This window comes from Emydura macquarii, unplaced genomic scaffold (genome assembly GCF_026122565.2).
Source record: "Emydura macquarii macquarii isolate MOO-44397 ecotype Brisbane River unplaced genomic scaffold, CSIRO-AGI_Emac_v2 contig_1043, whole genome shotgun sequence".
Classification (NCBI taxonomy): domain Eukaryota; kingdom Metazoa; phylum Chordata; order Testudines; family Chelidae; genus Emydura; species Emydura macquarii.
Window position 1 is genome coordinate 8,198,941 of NW_027131180.1, and position 22,096 is coordinate 8,221,036.

The 22,096-nt window shown below is 36.5% G+C and overlaps 1 protein-coding gene across 23 annotated transcripts in view; it reads right to left on the reverse strand.

Moving 5' to 3' along the window:
* Positions 1–22,096, reverse strand: part of DMD (dystrophin) — a 1,854,857-nt gene that overhangs the window by 981,443 nt on the left and 851,318 nt on the right. For all 23 annotated transcript variants that reach the window (XR_010919130.1, XR_010919131.1, XM_067545076.1 and 20 more), the window contains 3 exons: positions 21,664–21,837; positions 18,745–18,900; positions 10,177–10,347 (listed from right to left, as the gene is read on the reverse strand). Coding sequence is in view for 21 of the 23 variants with exons in the window: in XM_067545076.1 (XP_067401177.1) it covers positions 10,177–10,347; positions 18,745–18,900; positions 21,664–21,837 (501 nt within the window). In the remaining 2 variants the exon portion in view is untranslated. The remainder of the gene's footprint in view (positions 1–10,176; positions 10,348–18,744; positions 18,901–21,663; positions 21,838–22,096) is intronic.

Here is a 22,096-nt window from a genome sequence, read left to right on the forward strand (position 1 = left end):
TTCACTTATCTATTTGTTATTTTTATAATATGAAATTTTAATTTCATAGTCTTCAAAATCCCCCCCTCCCTGATATCTCCAGGCAGTGCAACTATGCATATATTTTCTCCATAGTAATAAATCAGACAACTTTAGCAATTTTTTACACTAACACAAAAAAAACAGAAGTACTTTTAACAGACTGTATATATATATATATATCTCAAGATTGACATAAATGTGTAATGACCCTTCTGCAACATTGAGTATATTTATATTACTTAAAACTCAGCAAGGATCTTTCAAAATGTGCTAAATTTTGATCACTGACTTCTATTATTCAACATATTGGCACTCATTTATTACATTCCCTTAACATTTAGGAGTGAATGAAAGAATATGTTTTAAAATGTGGGACAAATTCTGAGCTGGTTTACACCTCTCTATGCAATTGCATTGATTTTAGTTGGGAATTTGGCAACGGATGCTTAAACACATATTTAATTTAGACATACAGAAAAAAAGAGGTTGAATCCAGCACTTGTGCCTCCATAATTTAAGTACAAACCACTTGTTTAGCTTTTTAAAGGCTAACAACTTCAAATAAATATACCATAGGTGACCCCAGATATATTTCATGAAGGTGAACAGATAAGAGGACTAAATTCTCCTTTACAAGCATTATTTATTTACATACTTACTCTTCAGGCCTATGCAGCGAAACGCTTATGTTTTCCCCCCATGGGATGGCAAAAACTATTTGAAGTTGGGGAAAGAAAGCATTTTCAACAGATGACTCCCTTTCAACAATTTGATATTACACAAAAACATAAAAGTTACACTGATAACTCCCCACAAAGGAGGAACTGTCAGCAGTGCATCTAGTTAATATTGAGGGACTCAAGCAACTATGCTAATCTCAGCTATGGCAGTATATCATGAGGATAGAGATGATCGCTCACATTACCAGGACTGAAACCATGAAATTAAAACCAATATTGTAAAACCAATGCTATATATTTTACAGAATTGTACTGGCTGTCAGAGGTGAACATAGAATATTATTTTAACATGCTCCAAATATGTAAACTCAATAGACCACAACATTCTGCACTAGCTTCAGCTTCTAAAGGGTTCCTTGGTGTAGTCTAGGTAGGGTACCTTATCTAATCTCCAACTGATCTCAAGTTTTATTAGAGACACAAGGTGGGTGAGGTAATATCTTTTATTGGATCAACTTCTGCTGGTGAGAGACACAAGCTCTTGGAGTTACACGAAGAGCAGCTCTGTGTATCTTCAAAACTTGCCTCTCTTGCCAACAGAAGTTGGTCCAATAGAAGATATGACCTCACCCACCTTGTCTCTTTAACACCCTGGGACCAACTTGGCTACAACAACACTGCATGTGCAAGTTTTAATGACATGACTGAGAAAAGTGCTGAAGTTGGTCCCTTAAATCACAACCCTGAGGTTATGTCTATGCTACAAATTACTTCAGTACAACTTTGGTAAAAAATCCACACCTCTGACAGCCGTAAATTATACCAATCTGAGCGCCGGTGTGGAGAGTGCTCTCTCAGCAGGAGAGCTTCTCCCACTGATGTAGCTACTGCCTCTCATGGAGGCAGGCGTTTTTAAGTCGAACGGAGAGCTCTCTCCCATCAGCTTAGGATGTCTTCATCAGAAGCACTATAGCAGTGCAGCTGCATGGCTGTGGCTGCCCTAGCGTAGACATAGCTTTTGGTTAAGTGTTTCAAAAGTGGGTGCCTACAGTTATGTTTCCAAACCTCACATTTAGGCACCTGTATAAATGGCTTGATTTTCAAAAGTGCTGAGGATTCAGTACTGAAGTCACTCAGAATTTGAACAGATGTTTGCAAACAATATTTTCAGTGGTATTCAACCTACTCTAATATTGTTATTTATTGTTCATGCTTGTGTTTTCAACCAACACCAAGCCTACTAAAGTAAATTACAAATGGGCTGGAGTAAGGAGGAATTAAATTTTGTGCTACAACCTCCATTTTTTTTGGGGGGGGGGGGGAGGCAGGAGAGGGGGAATAAGGCCACAAAACAGTCAGAATTCCAACTCCACAACTGTGATAACATGACAGCATCTATAAACAACATTAAAAACGGATGATTAAAGCTTGTTACTCTTTCATTAAAGTACTGTCATTTAAAAAATTCCAAACCGAGAGCTATTTCACATTTGTGATGTTGTTTATTCTAATAGAAAGTGATGGTTTAAATTAATGTTGCAAGGGCTTAATGCTATTTTATACCAAAAATTCATGACAAGTAATCTTAGAAAAGAGCTTAGACAATTGTATGAAAATTATATATATATTTCAAATATATACATATTTCACACACGTGTACATACAGGGCCAGCAGATACAGTAAAGTTAAATCACTACAGGGGGATCTGTTAGTGACAACTATATTGAAATTGCATCATAAAGGTTTGCATTCATTTTGCATCGTAAAGATTTCTTTTGACCTCTTCTTTGAGAAGCTCTCACACCTCCATTGTTTGCAACACAGGCCTTTGATATTTGCAGTTGGAATCAAGTCGGGCTACTGAAGTGCCTTCTCTTTGTCCCTTGAAATTCCATTCAAAGTTGACTGAGATATAAGGTAGCCATTTCCATTTTTTCACTTGTTTCTCTCAGCTAAATATTGGCAGCTTGCCAAAGTCACTGAAAATGAAGCTGGGCTCATGTTATTACTAAGCAGCAGCCCCTAGGATGGCCACTGATGCATCCCCAGAACACCAGACATTCTGGTACGTCTGAGAACACGGCCCTCCCCCACTTCCGTTACCCTGTCCACGTCAGCATGACCTTGCATACAGTGCATGCAACGACACATCAGAGCAGCGCAGTTGTCAAAATGTCTGGTTTTATACCAATACCAGAAAGGAACAGCAGGGGACAAACCACACAAAAACATGGGTGTCTGGCTTAAAACCAGACAAATGGCCTGCCTAGCAGCAGCAACACTTAGAAAACCAGGGAGCTACCACAAGCAACTGTAAGCAGGGGATAGAAGGTGAGCCACAGTGGGATCCCCCACCTTAGTAAACATCTGGACTCAGCACATAGACCTAGTGACCAAATTTTCAGCCCACACACACCCTTCAGGGATGCAACATGGAGCAAGAGCTCCACAAAGTCCTTAGGAAATAAAAGAACCAGGCCATTCTGGGCTTCCTCCCAACCACTCCCTAGACCCAGCATCTCAGATCTGCTCTGGGACAACAAGCATCTCCCACTGCCAGCTAATGTAGTTAGACCTGTAGCTTAAGTAGTGTCAGTCGGTGCTGTAGGCTCATGGTTCAATCTCTGTTGATGATTCATAAGAATGAGTTTAAGTACATAATAGTATTTGTTTTTATCTTTTTCTTAAAAAAACACCAAGAAAATTACACACAAAAACTATGTTAAAAGACTAGATTTTTAGGTTGCAGAGTCAAGCAATTAAAGTTAGGAAATATCAATTGATGGTTACCCATGTAACATTAATTCACTTACCTTGTGTATTATGATGAAGTCTTTAATTACATGATCATATACTATTTTTTCCACAGGACCCCTTCTGCATTAAGTGCACATGTTGGATGCACAGGGGGGCTGAATTAAGCTTTCATAGACAATCATAAGGCCAGTATTTTCTAACTTTTGGGTGTTTAACTTTACAATATAAATAATGTCCTTTTAACATACTTTGTAAGTGTATGTGTGTATACATATGACATCTTTAATACACGTCATTCTGGTCCTTTCGTACGTTCTCTAACATTTTCTTTACAAAGCAATTTTGTGGACATTTTTATAAATTTTGGACATTTTCTTAATAAAGTGATAAAAATAAAACTTTTGCTAGCAAATAGTAAGTAGGGGCAAGGAAAGCTTTTAAATAAAACTGTATAGTGAGCACTTCCTTTGAAAATGTGATGTGTAGGCTTCCTCAATTATATTTTATAATGATGAAGTAGTACTAGTATATATCAAATTAAGCTGTGTTTGTTCGTTTTGCAGGAGCACTAGGAACGTGACTAAAATAATATAGAGGGTAATATTTTAATTGCATCAGTCATTATTATATTTGCTTTAAAAATTCACAGACAAGACAAGATGGATGAAAGATTCTGTATGATTTCACACTGGATAGATAAATCCCCAAGGTGATCTTAATAACTCACAGAAACCCTATAAAGGAAGGAAGTTAGGTTGCTTAATTCTCACAAGTGGGATTACTGTATTACTCAGATGTTGACATGATATCCTTCTTACTATAGGAGTCCAAGCATTTATTTATATATTTATTTGCAGCACATCTATTATTTTGACTGTGTTCTAGCCATTGGCTATGAATCATTTGGCACAATATTTTAGCACATTTTATTTCGCTGGTCTCACTAGCAGAAAATATATTGCCAAGCTGCAATAGCCATAGTGATTCAGTGTATTTCAATTTAATATATACTCATGACTATTACACACTCTAAGCTAAAATATTATATTAATGCACTGGCAGTTTTCTTGGTGATACCATCTGGCATTTCCTTTCAGAGATCACAATACCACAGTAAGCAAATCTTTTATCAGACAAACCAGTCTTTAAAAGCTAGAGAACTCCCAGACACTTGAATTTCTTCCATAATAGCAATTCAACAACCTCGTTATAACTTTTTTACTCTTTAATTCTTTTAGTTACAAAGTTATTTCTATTTACAAATCTTTCTTTTTGTATCTTTTCAAGTTATACTTGTTATGTTTTATAATAGAATTGTACAAAATGGAAGTGATCTAGCTTGTCCATTCTCTGTAAGAAGGCAGGACTGTTGAGTACAGAATATTGTATCTAGTTTTATATGATTTAAGCATTGAGGCTTCCAAAGGAGACTTTTTACAGTAAAATATATCAGTCTTAGGATGTTTTTTCTTATGTTTCACATTAAATTTGTCTTAATTTCATATCATACTTCTAGTTGGACAATCCCTCTGCTTTATAACCTTCAAATAACTTGTAGACAACTTTCACCTTTGCTCTCCTTCAACCAAATCAGACACTTATTAATTTTTAATTTATCCCTTTAAGAATGTTTGCATCTCTTCTGGAGTTCTCTAATTTTTCTACGAGTCTCTGTTTTGAAACGGAATGGAATACAATAACAAAGAGTAGTGCTGAATAGTGCTGTACGGAAAGGGACAATTACATCCACCATCGCACATGTCCAGTTTTCATTTCACTATCACCACTGAGCTTCCCCCCTTCCTTCTCTCCTTCTCAAAATTAGTGTTTTGTGAATATCTCCTTCACAGTGATCTTCTCCTGGCCCAACCCTCCTCCCACAGCAGTTAATTGGGGATTTGCTATTAATTTCAGCAGAAGCAAGATGGAACCCAATGCTCACCTTTCCCACAGGAGTATGTTACCCTGAGCACCAAGTTGCCTCGTTATTCACACACTTAGGACTTGATTCAGGCATCCTTATTCATGATGTACTATTTTATTTTGTGAGAGGGTCCATTGAAATTAAAGTTTGAGCATCAAGCCCTCCTTTAACATTACCATATTGTTAAGTAGACGATCTCGGATGACTTCTCTGGTTGGGCTAGCTGCTTTCCACATCTCTTTTTCCTGTGTGTAATTTATGAAAGTTCTTGATAATCTCTTTTATCCATAGAATTCCATAACATGAACTCACTCTTTCCGTATGTATTGTGACAACCACCTCTTTTGTCATGTCAAGGCTCAATATTTCTCCCTCCAGCATTGGTGGTGGTTGGGGGGGGGGGGGGGGGGGGGGTGCGCCCAGGAGTAAATCAGCCTTGCTCTTAATTTTAAGAATTTTTAGATTCTACTGCCACCATTACTGGACTGCCAATGCATTAATTAAAGAGTATAATAGTAATGAGTATAAATTAAATTGAAATATTCTGAATCACTGTGTCTAACACAGCTTCGCAATATATTCTCTATCCTTGAGACCAATAAAAATATGTTAAAAACGTAATTCTGGTGGTTTGATTTTATTTTTAATATAATATTTACAGGATAGGCCTTAGAGTTGGCCTGAGAGGTTTCTTCAAATACACACACACAAATGAAAATTTATTTCCTAACTCCCACTGAAGTAGTGCTTCTTCTTATACTCGCTACCAATTATCAACCACCCTTGCCAACCCACTCTGGGCTCAGTTACGAGGAAGCCCCCTACAATAATAAACACAAGGTTTCCTTTATAGAGGGAAACAGCTCTTTATCTAGGAGATGCCTTTTCCCTTTGCTGCACACAAACCTTCTGCAGTTTGCTTCTCATCCTTCTCTCCTCTTGGAAGAGGTTTTTAAAGGTCACAGGCTGCCCTTAATTGGACTCTGGTGTCCATTATTAACTCAAGGTAACCTCTTTTCAGTTCATAGCAAAAAATGGCTTTAATCATTCTACCCCTGATATACCTGCCTTCAATCACCCTTTCAGAACTGTCTGATCTGACTTTGTCACAATAGCTACAGATGTATTAAAGTGGAACATTAATTTCCAGCAAAAACAACGAGAGTCCTATAACACTTTAAAGACTAACAAATTTAATTTCTGCAGGCATACACCTTCTTGGGCTGTGACACAATTTCCAGGCTTCCCAAAGATTAGAAGTTGTTTATTTGTTCTGAATCTTTTTTCAACCTTCTTTTAAAGCAGTTTTGAAACAGTCATTGGTTTTGTCTATACAGATTCATCTCCAGTTCAACCAAGTATTGCTTGAAAATGTCCTCAAATCTTGAAAAATGATTTTAAAATACTCAATTACAGGAGTCTTTGCAGGATTTATAATCTCTTCACAGTGGTATGCAACATGTACAATCCCTTATTGGAAACTATCTCTGAATTAATATCTATTAATTACATTACACAATTACTGCTTATTGAAACATACATTCAATGGGCCAGATTCTCCTCTCTATTACACCACTTTTATGCAGATGTAACTTCACTGATAAAAAGAATAAAAATGGTATATGGGGTGAGAATATACCCGTATATTTATGTAAATTTTGCTTTATACATGCTAAAAGTAGTAATTCTCCAGGCAGAACATTCCTGATAATGGGATTATAAACCCTGCCTGGTCTGAGAATATACACTTCAGTAAAGGCCTACTGTTTTCACCCAACATTTTTTAGCTGAGTTGACTGAAGCAAAAAGGAGGTGAAGTGACTTGCCTGAGGTCACACAATAAGTGATTGGTTCAGGTTGGATTTGAAGCCAAGATTTTCTAGATACCAACATTTTACTGTAGCCACTAAAGCATCACTTTCTCATGAGAATATGCAGTACTGTACATCATTTCTGCAGGTTAGCAGACACAGTTACACAGGCTTGGTTCTACTTAATTACAGTTCAAGATGGTTCAATCATTCAGTACATTTCTCTAATATGAAATTTTAATGAACTTTTCTTGCCTTTCTTGATTGTCTTAGGAAGGGGAGGGAGAGAGTTAATGGTCTACCTTTTTGTAGCAACAGTAAGACATAACAAGTACTTCCTACTGTTTAACTGCAGTAATCAGCAGACCTCACACTCTAATTATGCAACTTTTGGAGCATTAAGGTTCATATCCAGTAGCTAAATTAAAGGAAATTAAAGGCAAACCTTTCCATTTAACCTGCTTCAAGGGTGTATGCATCAGAATTATTTGGTAAAATAAAAATAAATTAGTTTCCCTGAACATGCAGGTGAATATGCAGGTGGTAATGCAGCTACATCTCCATTTCAGGAGAAATGTACTGTGTAGTTCAGCATTAGCAAACTGTGCTTTTGTTTTCTTCACTGGAAAATGCACCAGGTGATTGGCAGGCTAGTTCTGGGGTATTAAAACTGCATGATTACATACTCCTTCTCTTGAAAATCTGACATTTGTCCTTTGCTATGGAGGATGATATCACAGGATTAACCAAAAGTTCACGCAGACTGATGTAATATGTAGACTTCACCATGGGAGAAGGAAGCAGGTGAAAATGAAAAATACTGAGCAGTAATGCGGGTTTCACAAACTAGGCATGGACTTAAAAGTACAATAATAATAATAATGATCGTTTCAGCATACTGATAACTGAGTTTTAATCATTGAAACTCAGTGATTTTGTATGGTTTCCACACACAATTAAGCATACTTGGCAGCTTTGAGTTGCATTTTAGGCTGTGGGTGGTATCCAAACCTGAAAATTTAAAGCTAGGCTCAGGGGGTGAGATACTTGCATGGAGTGAAAGTTATAAAAAAAGAGGAAGCTAAATGGAGTTTTGCAGTTTCTTGTGTCAAAATTTTGAATGCATATTTAAACCAAACCCTTTAAAGATTCACTCTATATTAGATTTTGTATGCATGTTTATAATGAGGACTAGTTTTGTGCATGTTCTTAGTTTGTATGTAGTGACAGTAATTAAACGGTAGCAACATTGTGGTTATACTTTTTGATACCAGTGATTACTAAATATACATATGACCAGAAGTGTAACTATATGACAGCCATACCTCAAAGAATTAATTCTATTAAGGAGTTAATTGAATGACTCAGTCTTATGGGCTGGAGACCCGCCTCACCCTTTGACATTACTTCCTATTGGTTGATGGAGTTTTTATCACCATTTTTGAGTATATAGCCAACAAAAAGCAGCATGTTCTTTAGGCCACCGTAACTGTAAGTACATGGTGTTAGTCTGTGGGCCCCCATACAAAGTCTAGTTTCATAGTCAATATATTTCACTGTATTACACATAAGCTACACTTTTATTACATGTGTACTTAGTACGATATCCTAGAACCAATAGGTTAAATAATATGAATTATTAATTACTCTCAAATTACATTTTAACTGTGATGTAACTACAATGTAATTATAGTTATTGTGAACAAGTAAGCGGTGTAAAGTATACACAGATTGATTGGTTGTGCATGCAAGTATTTCATTGCAATTTTGCCCAAATGGTTGCCCAAATGTGTATTTTATATTCCCCCCCTTCAATGGTATTTTTGGTTTTGAGCATGCCTTTGTAGTGCAGATCCTTTTATTTATTTTATTTTATTTTATTTTATTTTATTTTATGGATAGCCTTAGACTCCAGGATAAAATTACTTTAAGAGTAAAAGTTTTGAGAATCACATGTTTCAGTTTGAGAGTAAGAAGGGGAAACCAGGAAAAAACATTAAAAAATTGTTCTTTATCTAAGAGAGAGAACATTCATAGCAAAAAACACAGCTGTGATGTGGGGTGGCTGAACATACATAAAACAATATTTATTCTGCTGATATTTTATCAGTCCTCTAATCTGGAAAAAAATCGAAAGACTGCATTAGAAATTCAAGTAGTTCAGTTCAGTTTGGCCTTGATCAGTAAGATTGGGGAGTTGTTTTCAAATAAGATTGATCTTAGAAAAGATTTGCTATTTCAGGTTATTTATTTCACCCTCAGATACGTTTTAGCAGCCATGATTTTTGATGTTTCTGCTGGCCTAGTGAAACTGCAGTCTGCAATTTCTTTGACCATATCAATTATAGTGAAAAATGTTGTATTAACTGAGTGTGCACCTTAAAAACTGTTAGAGCTTAACTTTTAAAATAATGACATTGTCTTCTTATGTTAGGTGACTGAAACTACAAATAATGACTCAAATACATATAGATACTTCCAATGAGACTCAAAGTTAATAGAAAGTCAATGGGACTCCATGCATGAGAAACTATAAATCTATGATATATATTTTTTCTGGTAGTACTGGGCTTTGCAATAGCTATGGGTTTCAAATTTCAAAAGCTGTTGGTTTCAAATTTCATGAATGTTAGTAAATAGCTTTTCCCACCCCTCCCCAAGTGTTTCACTGAAAATTTAAGGTTAAACAATTTATACTAAACATCATCATCATCTATAAATCAACCTCAACTCAAACTCTTGTACTCTGAGAATAATGTACCTCACTAAGACATGACTGCTATCCAATTACTCTATTACTGATATGTGCAATAATAAGATGCTTAAAACCTTTTAAAGTGACAATGTTATCCTGATTAAGTAACAACGTTGCTCACAATTTTCAGTGAATCAAGTTTCCAGTTGTCTGTCACTATTTTATCATTCAGCTTTCTTTAATAGGCATAAGTGAAGCATATGTAAAGGTACGGTACTCTATATTACCTTGCCCCAGGCAACTTCTGCATCCAAATTAGTAGGCATGCCCTCCACTGCTGATCTCTTTGTCAATTCTGCATCTGTCACTGCCAGCCACTCTGTCAGAGTATTCATTTCCTTTCGTAGCTTCCGGGACAATTTCAAACATTTCTCTAGCTCTTGTTTTTTTTCTGTCACCTGCAGAGGAAAAATATGTGGATTTTAACTCTTTAGTCAAACTAGTTTGAACTTTCTTGATGGCTTGCATCTCTCACTTTCATATGCATGTCTGCCTTTTACTTTAGCAGGTAGTTTGTATTTTTACAATACACTATATGTATCTTACTTATTCCTTTCAATATTTATAAAGTTACTGTTAACTTATTGCTTATGATATCAATTTGTTCAAGAGGCTTCTGTACCGATAAATTCATGTAACTTAATTTTGAAATTTTATACAAATTAAGTTTGAACTGGTCCACTTCCAGAATGGGCTACAACTAAAAGCTACCCCCACCCATTTGAAGACATGTGTGTCATGTTAAATGGCAACAGATGAATTAGAAGTCTTTCCTCATGACTCAGAGAACAGGAGCTAAAACCCCTTTTTCAAAACTATGATGAATTTCCCCATGGATAATTAAGCACATTGATGCTGAGCCCAACAGCTTTCTTTGTGCAGCAACATTGCATCTGAGGGAGTGAATACTGTATTGTAATCCCTGTTTGAGCTGTGTACAGTAAATAAAACATGGGGCCACACACTGAACCAGGAAAATAAAGCAAAACTTTGAAAAGCTGCTCACTGAACACCATCCATTTTGTGCACTAACTGGGGCAGGGGTCCTAGACAAAAACACTATATGATCATGTAATTAAAAATGGTATAATACATACACACAAGAGGGTGAAATTAAGGTTGCATAGGCAACCTTAATTCTGGCCTTGCCTAACTTTTCAGAGCTTGACTTTGCAATCTTGTTAATGTTTTTAACAGTTTTTTGTGTACAATTTCTGGGGGGAGCAGAGGAGGGTGTGCATGCATGCATGTGTTTAACAAGCAAAAAAATGGAAATTCCATCATATGGCATCATGTTGACACCCATATGATTTATCAGCAGGGTTGGAAGGTTTCAATCCACCACACAGACTTCTGCCACTTGAGCTAATGGAATAACTGTTAGCAGTAGTAAGCTGTCATCATCGTCTATGTGGATTAGCACTAAAGGGCAGATGAAATGTACACTTTGCCAATGGGTTTCACAGGTATTTTCTATCAGCAGAGGAATGGTGAGACCTGGGAATCTTGGGATCCATTCTAGGTTCTGGAGGGAAGTGTGATCTAGGGATCAAAGACCTTTCTGCCCTTGTATCCCCCTTCACTCTTGTTCTATCTCTCCACACCCACTCCCGTGGCTTCTCATCCCCATCTCCTTATCCCAGCCCTACTCTCCTTACCTAGCCAATCCCACTTCCCCAGAATCCTCATCTGAGACTCTGCGATCCCCACCCCAAGCACCCATCCCCACTTTCCCTTATTGGATTCTTCCTCACAGTGTCTCATCCCAGTTGTTTCAGGTTCCTTGCCCCTTGCACGGAAAGAGGGAGCATTGCAAGCACAAGAGAGAAAGGATTCCTGCTCTCAGTTCTGGTGCCCAGGGCCGTCATGGCACACAGCAACTGGGATCCAGGATTGCATAGAACTCCAGCCTGCCCAATGCAGACACCATCTTTGAAGAATTTAGCTATCAAACTTAACAGTAAAGATTTTTTTTTCAATTTCAGAAAACAATGTATTTTCCTTAGGTTAGCTCCTGGAAACAGCTGGATTGTGTTTGCTGAAACAGACAACCAATATGGTAAATTTCAGCCTGAATGGTTAAAATTTGGCAAAGTTATAGCAACTGAAAACAGGGTCTTAAAATGGAAAGTGTCAGGCATCTTTTAGTGGCACTACCAACTCCATCAGAAATACATTCCCTGTCCGAATTGTTCTTCCTAACTTATACAACTGAATGATGTTATAACCTGGGCTATGATACCTCTTCAATTTGTATCTGAGTCATGAACAAACAAGTGGTATTTTGCCAGTATTTGTTTTAGAGTAAATAAAGAAATCCTGTGCATTCTGTATAGTTAAAAGAGATGCTGCAGTGTAGTGGTGAACATTTCAGCTACAGTGAGCTGTACACTCTGAGACTTCTCATCTGACTCAGAGTGCAACACACTCTTTCTCTGCCTTCTGGTTAGCCTGGCTCCTACTTGTTTCCCTCAATAACACAGACAACTCCCACCCTTACCTCCATCTGAACTGGTTTCGTCCCACTTCCATTCCTATTGCAAAGAAATCCAACAACTCCCTCCCAGTAGTACAAGGTGTGGAGGCCTGCCATCTTCTGTACCCTTCTACTAGCTCATCTCCCATGCTGATGTAAAGAACCCCTCCCTCTCCCTCACCTAATTGCCCCTTTGCACTAGGCTTGACCTGATCTCATACCTATTAGGATTCATCCACGGACAAAGCTGGCTATTGTATATTCAGGTCAATACTGAACGACTGGATTAATAACATCCCTAAATATAAACAACCTCATCAATGGAGAAAACTGTTTGAAAAATAAAGACGCAATTTACTTTAAACTAATTAAAGTATGTATAAGGAGCATAAGTCATGCTTTTCTATCACCATTAATTTTAAGAACAATCTTCAACTTCATGAAGTCAAAAAATGTGAATTAAAAGAGCATGTTTTGACCAAGTTGAAAGAAATGATCAAAGAAGGATAGCTTAGAACTCACTTGTAGGTCACTAATGAGTAATCTCTCTGCCAACCAGTCACTATTTAAATGAAATTGTATCCCTCTGAGTTTTTATTAATTGTTTTTAAATTGCACAGCCTTTTTATTGATGATCCCTAAGTGAAACAAAACAGCATTATACATATTATAGGTGGAGGTTGTTAGCAACACCTTTAGTTAAGTTGCTTAACACTTTCCTTTGTAATACCCTATTTTCAGTTCCTTGTAATTTTGCCCAATTTTATATGTTCTGGATTAAATTTTTCATGCTTGCTTCAGGTTGATGATGAGTGTGTAAGTTTCAGAAAAATGTTTAGTCTAGTTCCAAGAATGAAGTTTGGGAAATATAGGTTGTTTTTCCAAAGTAATTTTTTCCCCAGCCATTTGAAAAGATTTAGTGTGCATAGCATTTGAAGCCGAAGCTTGAAATTTAGGAAGGGGATCAAAAATGTGGTTTTAGCTGTCCCCATGAAAATTCACCCAGATATGGCCAAGTTATAAACCTGTGAAAATGGCCATAATTTCTAACATCTCAGAACATTCCATCTCCACTAAGCTCCATCTATGCCAGATACAGTGAGTATGCTCTCGGCTTCCATAGAATTTCCTACATAGTAGGCCTAGAATTAAAACTCTGAAGAGGGAGATGCAGCAGAGATTCCCCTGTATGGGTCCACAGCCAGGAGGACACCATAAGTTCTACTCTTACCTCTTCCACTGACTGGAGTTAATCATTTTGTGCATTTCACAATCCCTAATATTGAACATGCTCCTAACCTTAGAAAGTAGGCAAATACAGTAGCATATCTTTCCATTACTTCTCCTTTTGCAAAAGGAGGAGTTGAACGGTTGCAACCTTAGTGGAGCCCTCTTGTGTATAAATATATGATATAATCTTTAATTGCATGATCACATATTGACCATTCTACAAGACACATGCCTCATTCAGAGCATGGGATGGATAGTAAATGAGGTTGAGAGTTGTAAGAAGCGAAAGGAAATTCTTTTGCATTTAAAGCACTGAACTGTTGCCCAGGAAAGATGGGTTCTGTTCCAGATTCTGCCACAGACTTCTCATATGGAGATAGGGTCAGACATAGATGGCTGCAAGGTGGCAGGGAGAATCTTAATTTTGATATTTCTTAACTACTGAGTGCATGACCTTGGGACCATAACATTCTTTTAATGATTTTTTTGTAATTATGCATACATATGCATACGTTGAAACTTGCCCCCTTAGCCACCCTTCCAAAATAGATCAAATCTGCTTACTTTTAGGGAACACTGTAAAAACCATCTAATTTTCCTGGCTTTTTCAGGCATGTTGGACTTAAGAAGTTATTTATTTATGTAAATGTATATTTTAAAGATTGTCAAGAACTTACAGAACAATGAATGTATGCTGTATTTATTTTTAATAGAAATAAATTAGATACACATGCACAAACACAACTAACTTCACATTTCTGTTGCCTTTTGCTTCCATATGTTCTTTATATAATAGAAATAAAGAATTCAGAGATCTACTGTATATGCCCAGAAGCTAATGTTATATTGATTTTTCTCCTCCCTTCTTTGTTAATATCAGTGTTAAAACTGATTTTGAAAAGAAAAATGGGAAACACTGCCATCTTAAGGCCTTTTGTTTTATACAGTGATCCCAAATAGAATGTGTCCCATTTATACTAAAAAAATACTAATTATTATAATTTCTTAGCTATTTTTTGAAGCATGTTTTTTTCTTTTTACTGAAATGATTGTTGTTACTTTTGATATTCTCTGTTAGAAAGCTGTCCTTGGTGGGAAACTGCAATAATTTATTAAAAAAATAAAAATAACTCTCCATAAAACTGAAAATATATTGACATAAAATACGAAGGAATCCACTTAAGGACTCTTATGGCTTAAGCCACATTCCTGGTAGGTTGATGGTGGGCTGGTGAGGAAGGACAGTGCACTTGATATAGAGTTCTTGAAGGCATTATGCCTGAGAGTGTGCTGTGACTCAGGGAGGACAGAGGAACAGATTCAATGGACTGTCACTTCTATTCCCTTTTGCATGGTCCAGCTCCCTTTTATACTAATCCAGTATAGAAGCAGGGCCATAACTTCACCCCTCCTTGACTGCCAGTAGGGTTCTAGCCCTGTACAGCCATTCACAAGTAATGTAGCCACCCCAAAGCGTTATAAGTGTGTGAAACTAGGGTGACCAGATAGCACGTGAGAAAAATCGGGACGGGGGGTAATGGGCACCTACATAAAGAAAAGCCCTGAATAACGGGACTTGGACATCTGGTCACCCTAAGTGAGACCCTAAGTGTTTCTTTTAAACATATCTGCACATACACATGTGTACACACACGTAATGGTGATACACAAGTGACAAATTTAACCTCCTGCACTCTTCTCACTAACCCTATGAAGGCTATTTCAAAATTTTAACCATTGAGGGGCTTCAAACAGATACCATTTTTAAAAATGTGTGCAAGGAAATTAGCTTCTCCCCCACCCATATGTGGAATACTTCTTTATTACAGATAAACCCCATGTATATGTATTACAAATTATAGCCTAACCTCCAATCCACATTTTTTTTAAATTAGTCAAACATGGTTTACTGCATTAAATGTGCTGAGTAAAATATTTAATCTCAAATGACTGTCATCCAATCTTTCTGCAGAAGGCTTTTAGCTGTCCCAGCATTCAGAAGATTTATATTTGTTTATTTTATCTCTCTAGCAAGCCCAAACTATACTGGACATACAATATTCAGTCCTGGACAAGTAATAGTTTGAGGTCTGATATCACAAGACGCATTAGGACTAGAAATAGAAATTTTCTTCCATTGCAAGAGAGATTCCTAGCTTTCTACTGGGACACAGACACCTGTTTCTAGCTCCAGAGTGTCACAAGTTACTGGACCTTAACATTATGATATTACTATATATTAAAAAACTATATTTGGTAACAGCTAGAAGTTTCTAAAATTGTGTTAATTATATTTCCCCCCACCATCTGAGGCCTATATGGCCTCCATTCTGAAAAGCACTTCAGCACATGTTTAAGACCATCCCTATTTAAGACAGTACTAAAGTATATACTTAACTTTAAGAATGTGCTTAAGTAATGTCTTGAATAGGGAATCTTCCCTGAATCAGGGCATATAGCATGAGAGTCTATAGGTGGGTCCAATTCACAAAGTACTAATTTAGGCAAAATTCTCATTTGGAGTTTGTCCAAGTAAGGATGGTACACTGGGCCCAAATATTTCAGACCTGCTCTTTATTTTACATGCAATTATTTTTCTCTTCAAAACAAAATATTTGGCTTTCGTTAAAATATGCAGTTGGGGGAACTGAAATGGTTATGTGCATATAGTAATACTGTATGTCATAGCCTTGGTAACTTTCTTTCACTAAAATTGTTAACTGTCATGCCAGGTAAAATAAACATGAACTATTAAGTCTATATTAACAGAAATAAACAGAGCACTTTAGGCCACTAATTGCTCTCTAATTGCACTTTTCATCCTTTAACCAGTCCAAAGAGACAGGTGCAGTCATTTCTTTTTTATTTATTTATTTATTTTTAAATGCTAAATGTAGTTTTGTAATAAATGCCACGGCCCTATTTAATTTAAAGAAGTTATCAGAGATAAACCCATGTGCATGTATTACAAATCATAGCCTAAGCTCCAATCCACAGTTTTTTTTAAATTGGTCAAACATGGTTTATTGCATTAAATGTGCTGAGTAAAATATTTAATCTCAAATGACACCAACATCCAATCTTTCTGAAGAACGCTTTTAGCTGTCCCAGCACTCAGAAGATTGATAGTTGTTAATATCTTCGTTTATTTTATCTCTCTAGCAATTTCCAAATTAAATATAGATAATTGCCTTGATACAGGTCCCCAGATGAATATTAGTTCTTTCAAAAATAATGTAATTCTTAAGATTATTGTATTGAGGACTCTGGAGTTTGATCACCACCATGTGCTTAAATCACAGGCTGACTGTTGTAGCTAATAGGGACTCTCTTTACCAGCTATTAACTAGCTGTTAATTTAGCTTAATAAATTTTAATCTGACAAAATCATGCATTTTCTGTTATTCTGTTTATTACAATTGTATTTATGTCTTCAATAAGCAGACATTTTAATCACAACCTTCATTTTACAGAGTGCATTAGCCACTTAATGCACCAAATTTACTCCAGTGCTATGGTTTTAAGAAGTTCTGTGAGCTATGTGGTCCCAGTAGGGGCAGGAGGAGGAAGAGAATAGATAAATGTTGCAATGCTACACATGATTAGTATTGCAACAAAAGTGCAACATTTGCATGACCTCTCTTCTAGAGCAATATTGCAATTCCTCCATGGAGCTCCTGGGGATTTGGGTGCAGTTGTGCTTCAACCACATGACATTTTCCATGGAATAGGAAAACATATTGTCAAGCCATAATGAACAGCTTTATTGTGGCAGAACACAAACAGTATTTTCTGATCTATCAGAACCTTTGAAGCGTATCTACAATTGAGTGGATTTTTATCTGTCAGCAATTTTTAGTGAGTTTCACTGTTCTTAACTATTATGGTACATGTACTGTGTGAATAGGTACACTGATAGAGGGTTTACAGGCTCTAAAAATTTGGGACAACAAAGTCAAAGGCTATGGGAGATAGAAAAGTTTGCCTTAACAAGGTTACTTGCATTTAATAAGCTATCGTTAGCATTTTCAGATAAATATAGATTGGCAATTTTTTGATAACCAATAACTTTCTTCAGCAGAAAGCAAAACTGAGATTAAAGGAATAGATATATTGGGAGAATATTAGTATAATCCTCTTAATATATATTGATATAAATCAAATGATCAAGCATTATAACATTGCCAGTTATTCTACAGTACCATAGCTTTCAAACGGCTAGCTTTTTCACCCCTACCCTACCAATACTGCTGATTTACTTTTGCCCAACACTAAGGAAATTTGGAAGCAGCTTCTGCAAGGAAGGAGGATCAAAGGATGAAATCCTAAATAGGTCTATGAAGGTATGAGGAGCAAAAAAAGGTAAATGATTCCATATGCTCATGAATATAACATTCAGCGTGGCTTGCATATTCAAAATCAGTACCTACCACAGTGCACATAAGAATGTAAACAGGCATGCAAGGGTTCCAATGGAGAGTTACTACAAAAACCATTAAATGCATGTGTAGTTACACACAAGAAGCCAGTGCTACAATGCTATTAAAATTTCTCCATAGGAATGCTGCAGCAACAAGCACCTTTGGTCAACAGATCTTGTCATGGTGGCATGCAGAATGCGACATTTTCAGACCTCTGCAAATGGGAGCTGGTAAAACTCTCTTTCTTATGACATAATTCACAGAATGAAAGAGCTGAAGACCCACTGATCTGATCTATAGATGTATAGATGTAGTCTACCTAGAGTGCTTTTAAGTTGGTGTCTGGTAAGTAGCTTGTCAATCTAAAAAAAGTCTTTGGAAGGCAAAAAGTGAGTTTAATTTTAGGAAAGAACCCTAAAACCAGATAAAGAAATAAATATTACATGTTTCTGGGTTTTGCATATTTTTTGGACCAAACTGAATATCCATCTAATTGATTGGCTTTTGCTTCCTAATAAGGATTACACTTTTGAAAAACAGAGGTAGGATTGATTTCAGAGACTTAAAAGGAACAAACAAACAATAAATGTTACACACGATACAAAGGATGATCTTAGATTTATAAGCCAAAAACAGCCTAGTTTTGCATTTCAAATCAGAGTACGTACCAGAGCACCCAATTCATTATACTGTAACTTCAAAGCTGTAAGTCTTTCATCCAATTCTTTTGGGTTTTCTGTCTGTTGTTTTTGAACAATCTGACGTCCAGTTTTTATCACCGTTTCCACTTCAGACTTCACTTCACTCAGGCTTTTATACAATTTCTAATCAAATCAACACAGGAGAAAGAAACAGCACAATTAATAAAATAAATACATAAAAAAAAAGCAAACTTGGGACTGAAGTTATTATGTGAAACTACTAGACATTTTAGCATTGTTTGATACATAAGAACCTCACCCTCAACTCCTATGGAAAGCAAAGGGAATTGAGAATGCCAAGCTCCTCTCAGGTTGAGCCCCAGTCATGTATAAATCAAACACAGATAATGCACAAATGTTTACAAGACTGTTAGGGATTTATTTATAAATCAGAGCTCAAATTATATGTCCTTGTCTACATTAGGCTTATTAATCTAGGATGTTCTGTCATTGCTAACACTAGTTTTATGGCCGCACCAGTAGGAACCATAGTGGAAGTGCTGAGACAGTCAAGAATCCAGTGGCTATCAGCATTTGTAACATCACGTAACACAAAGGTCTGCTCTGAGCTGGTTTAGATGATGCAGCACTTAAAATAATAGCAGCTGTCCTCTGCCCACTCATGTCCTCTACTCTCACAATCTAACCAATCATGAATTATAGTTAATGCCTAATTTGAGTGGAAGTCTGACAGTTTTCCACACTAAATCCTTAGACTGGTACACTGCATATTTCCCCTTCTCTATGTTTAATATTGCTTTTAATAACCTAAATAGCAAACATATTTATTGCCTTTTAAAGCAAAAATATACTATATACCTCCTTCATCTATCTTGCCTCTTCAAGTGACTGAGCAGTAAATGTGCACAAAACAAACATTTTTTTTAAGTAATGACATGTAATCAATGCACAAAGACAATGCTTTTCCCTCTCACCTTTTGAAAGAATAACAGTTAAAAAAAAGATAGCACTACCTTGTCTGCCCAAACCTTGATCCCTGGATACAATATCCATATGTAACAGGGAGGCCAAATTACCTGGTATCCAAAATAACTGATCTAATTTTTGGCACTCACAGAAATTATCCGGGACAAACTTATCATACAGCATTGCTTTTTTCTGTTTAAATATGTAAATTTAACTTTGTTTCCTTCATTTAATTTAAAATTGAATTCTGTTATGCAATAGAAACTTATTACACTGAACTGGGAAAGAAAGACTCTTCTGAGTTATAGAATAGACATAAACACAGAAATGTGAAGAATTGAAATGGTAAGGTTCATGAACAAGTTTATTATTGAGGTTCTTTTAGCTTCATTATATACTCTGGCAATGTGTTGTGATGTGCTGAAATAAACTTATGTTTCATTCTCCTTGACAGACTTTAAAAGACTCTATATTGTATTTCTTCTTTTCTTTATGCTTCAGCTTGTGTTAAGTATTTTTGTGATTTTTTTTTTAATACCAGGGTACATCTTGGGATATTTTAGTGAAATAAAATCCACGTTCAATAAGTGTAGACAGTTCATGTAAAGATATGATTTTTTTTCTATTGCAAAAATGATAAGAAAAACCCAGCACATCCTCTTTATACTTTAAACTGAAGTTCATTAACAACTTGGTTTCCAAAAACACATAGGATTTTACAAATATATCCCCATTAATTCCAAAGGATCCTCAGGTGCCTTGCAAGATAAATATATAAATAAATAAATAAAATAAATAAATATATAAATGTAGCCAACTTTGTATGTAGGGCATCCACAAGGAAGATGGTTGTTGTGCAGCACATGCTGATCTACCAGCAGAGGTGGTGATGTGGTAAAATTTAGAAGCAAGGACATCAGGACAAACATTTATTTTGATCAGTGACATGAGATCCTTATCTATACAGAGCAGACAGTACCTAAAAACAAGATGAGGTTTCCCAATGTATTGCAGCTGTAAGTGTGCTCCTGCTAAAAGGTTAGTGCCCGTATAGAGGCATTGTAAACACAGGGTTTATAACTTCCATTTCATACTGATGGTAGTGTGCCTGCCTGAGCTGGTGTGATGTCTCATATGAATTGTAGTTTAGATGACTCATGGGACTAAATCTCCTATGATGCACTGTGGCCTTGCCTTTGCTGAACCATCCTGGTGCATCATGGGAATCCCAGGACTGTGGTGCATCAAGAGAAGCTATAACATGGCCAGGAAGGAGACTGGCAGCATGACGCACATGAACTCCAACCCCCATGAGGCACTGCAATAGCTCAGGGGTATATGGATTAACATTGAACTGAGTTGAAGCAATCTGTCTTTTCATTTCCAGACCAAAATTTTCAGACCTTTCCATGTTGTGAAAATAAAACAACAACAAAACATAAAACTGATACTTCAACTTTTTATCCCAATTTAGGATGAAGAAAAATTTTAAATTACTAAAATTGCCCATAGAATGGAAAGTCTGATTTTCAACCAGCGATAATAACCAGTTTCAATGTTTCACCTGTATAAGCAGTTTTCCCTGATTTTTGCAGGGTTCTTTCTCATGGCAATATAGGAAAAATGTGATTTTAAAACTACAAAAAGTGGCACAGTGACTCGGGCACATGTGTTCTGAGATAACTTAAAATTGATTAAATTTCAAATTGATGAGTCTTGGTAACTTGATTTGCAAGAAAGAGAAAAGTCGGAAATAAATATATGGGGTGGGATTTTCAAACATTCTTAAGGGACTTAGAAACAGAAATTTTCCTGAATTTCAATGGGATCTGTGATCCTAAATCTCTCTGTCACTTTTGAAAATCTCACATGCATATATTTTAAATTCCCACTAGAATACTTGACATGGGAATATACAGGAAATTCTTTGAAAAAAATCACCGGACTGTACATACATACCATGCAATGATCCAACTGTGACTGCACTACCTCCTGCTCTACACTCTTCATCTCCAACTTGGGCACCTGCAATTTCACTTCATCTAAAATTCTTTTACATTCCTGTAGACGTTGCTCAAAATTGGCTGGCTTCTGGAACAAGCGGAACTTCATGGAGACATCTTGTAGTTTTTTCTGAAAAGTTAATAGGAGTCAATGGTAAAAATTGAGACATTCTCAGAAAGAGTTACCACTCAGTAAGTTTTCTCATGCTTTCTTGCACTTTTCTTCACAATATTTTGCTTCTTCAACTAGATCTCAGCTGGACAGCAGTCTTGGTTTCTATACAAGGAAGAAAATCCTGCCTTTCTCCCTTGTGCCTGCAATAGGCAACTAGATGCAGCAGAACTGGAGATATTCTGTTGCATGAAAAAGAAGGGAATGGGTATATAGA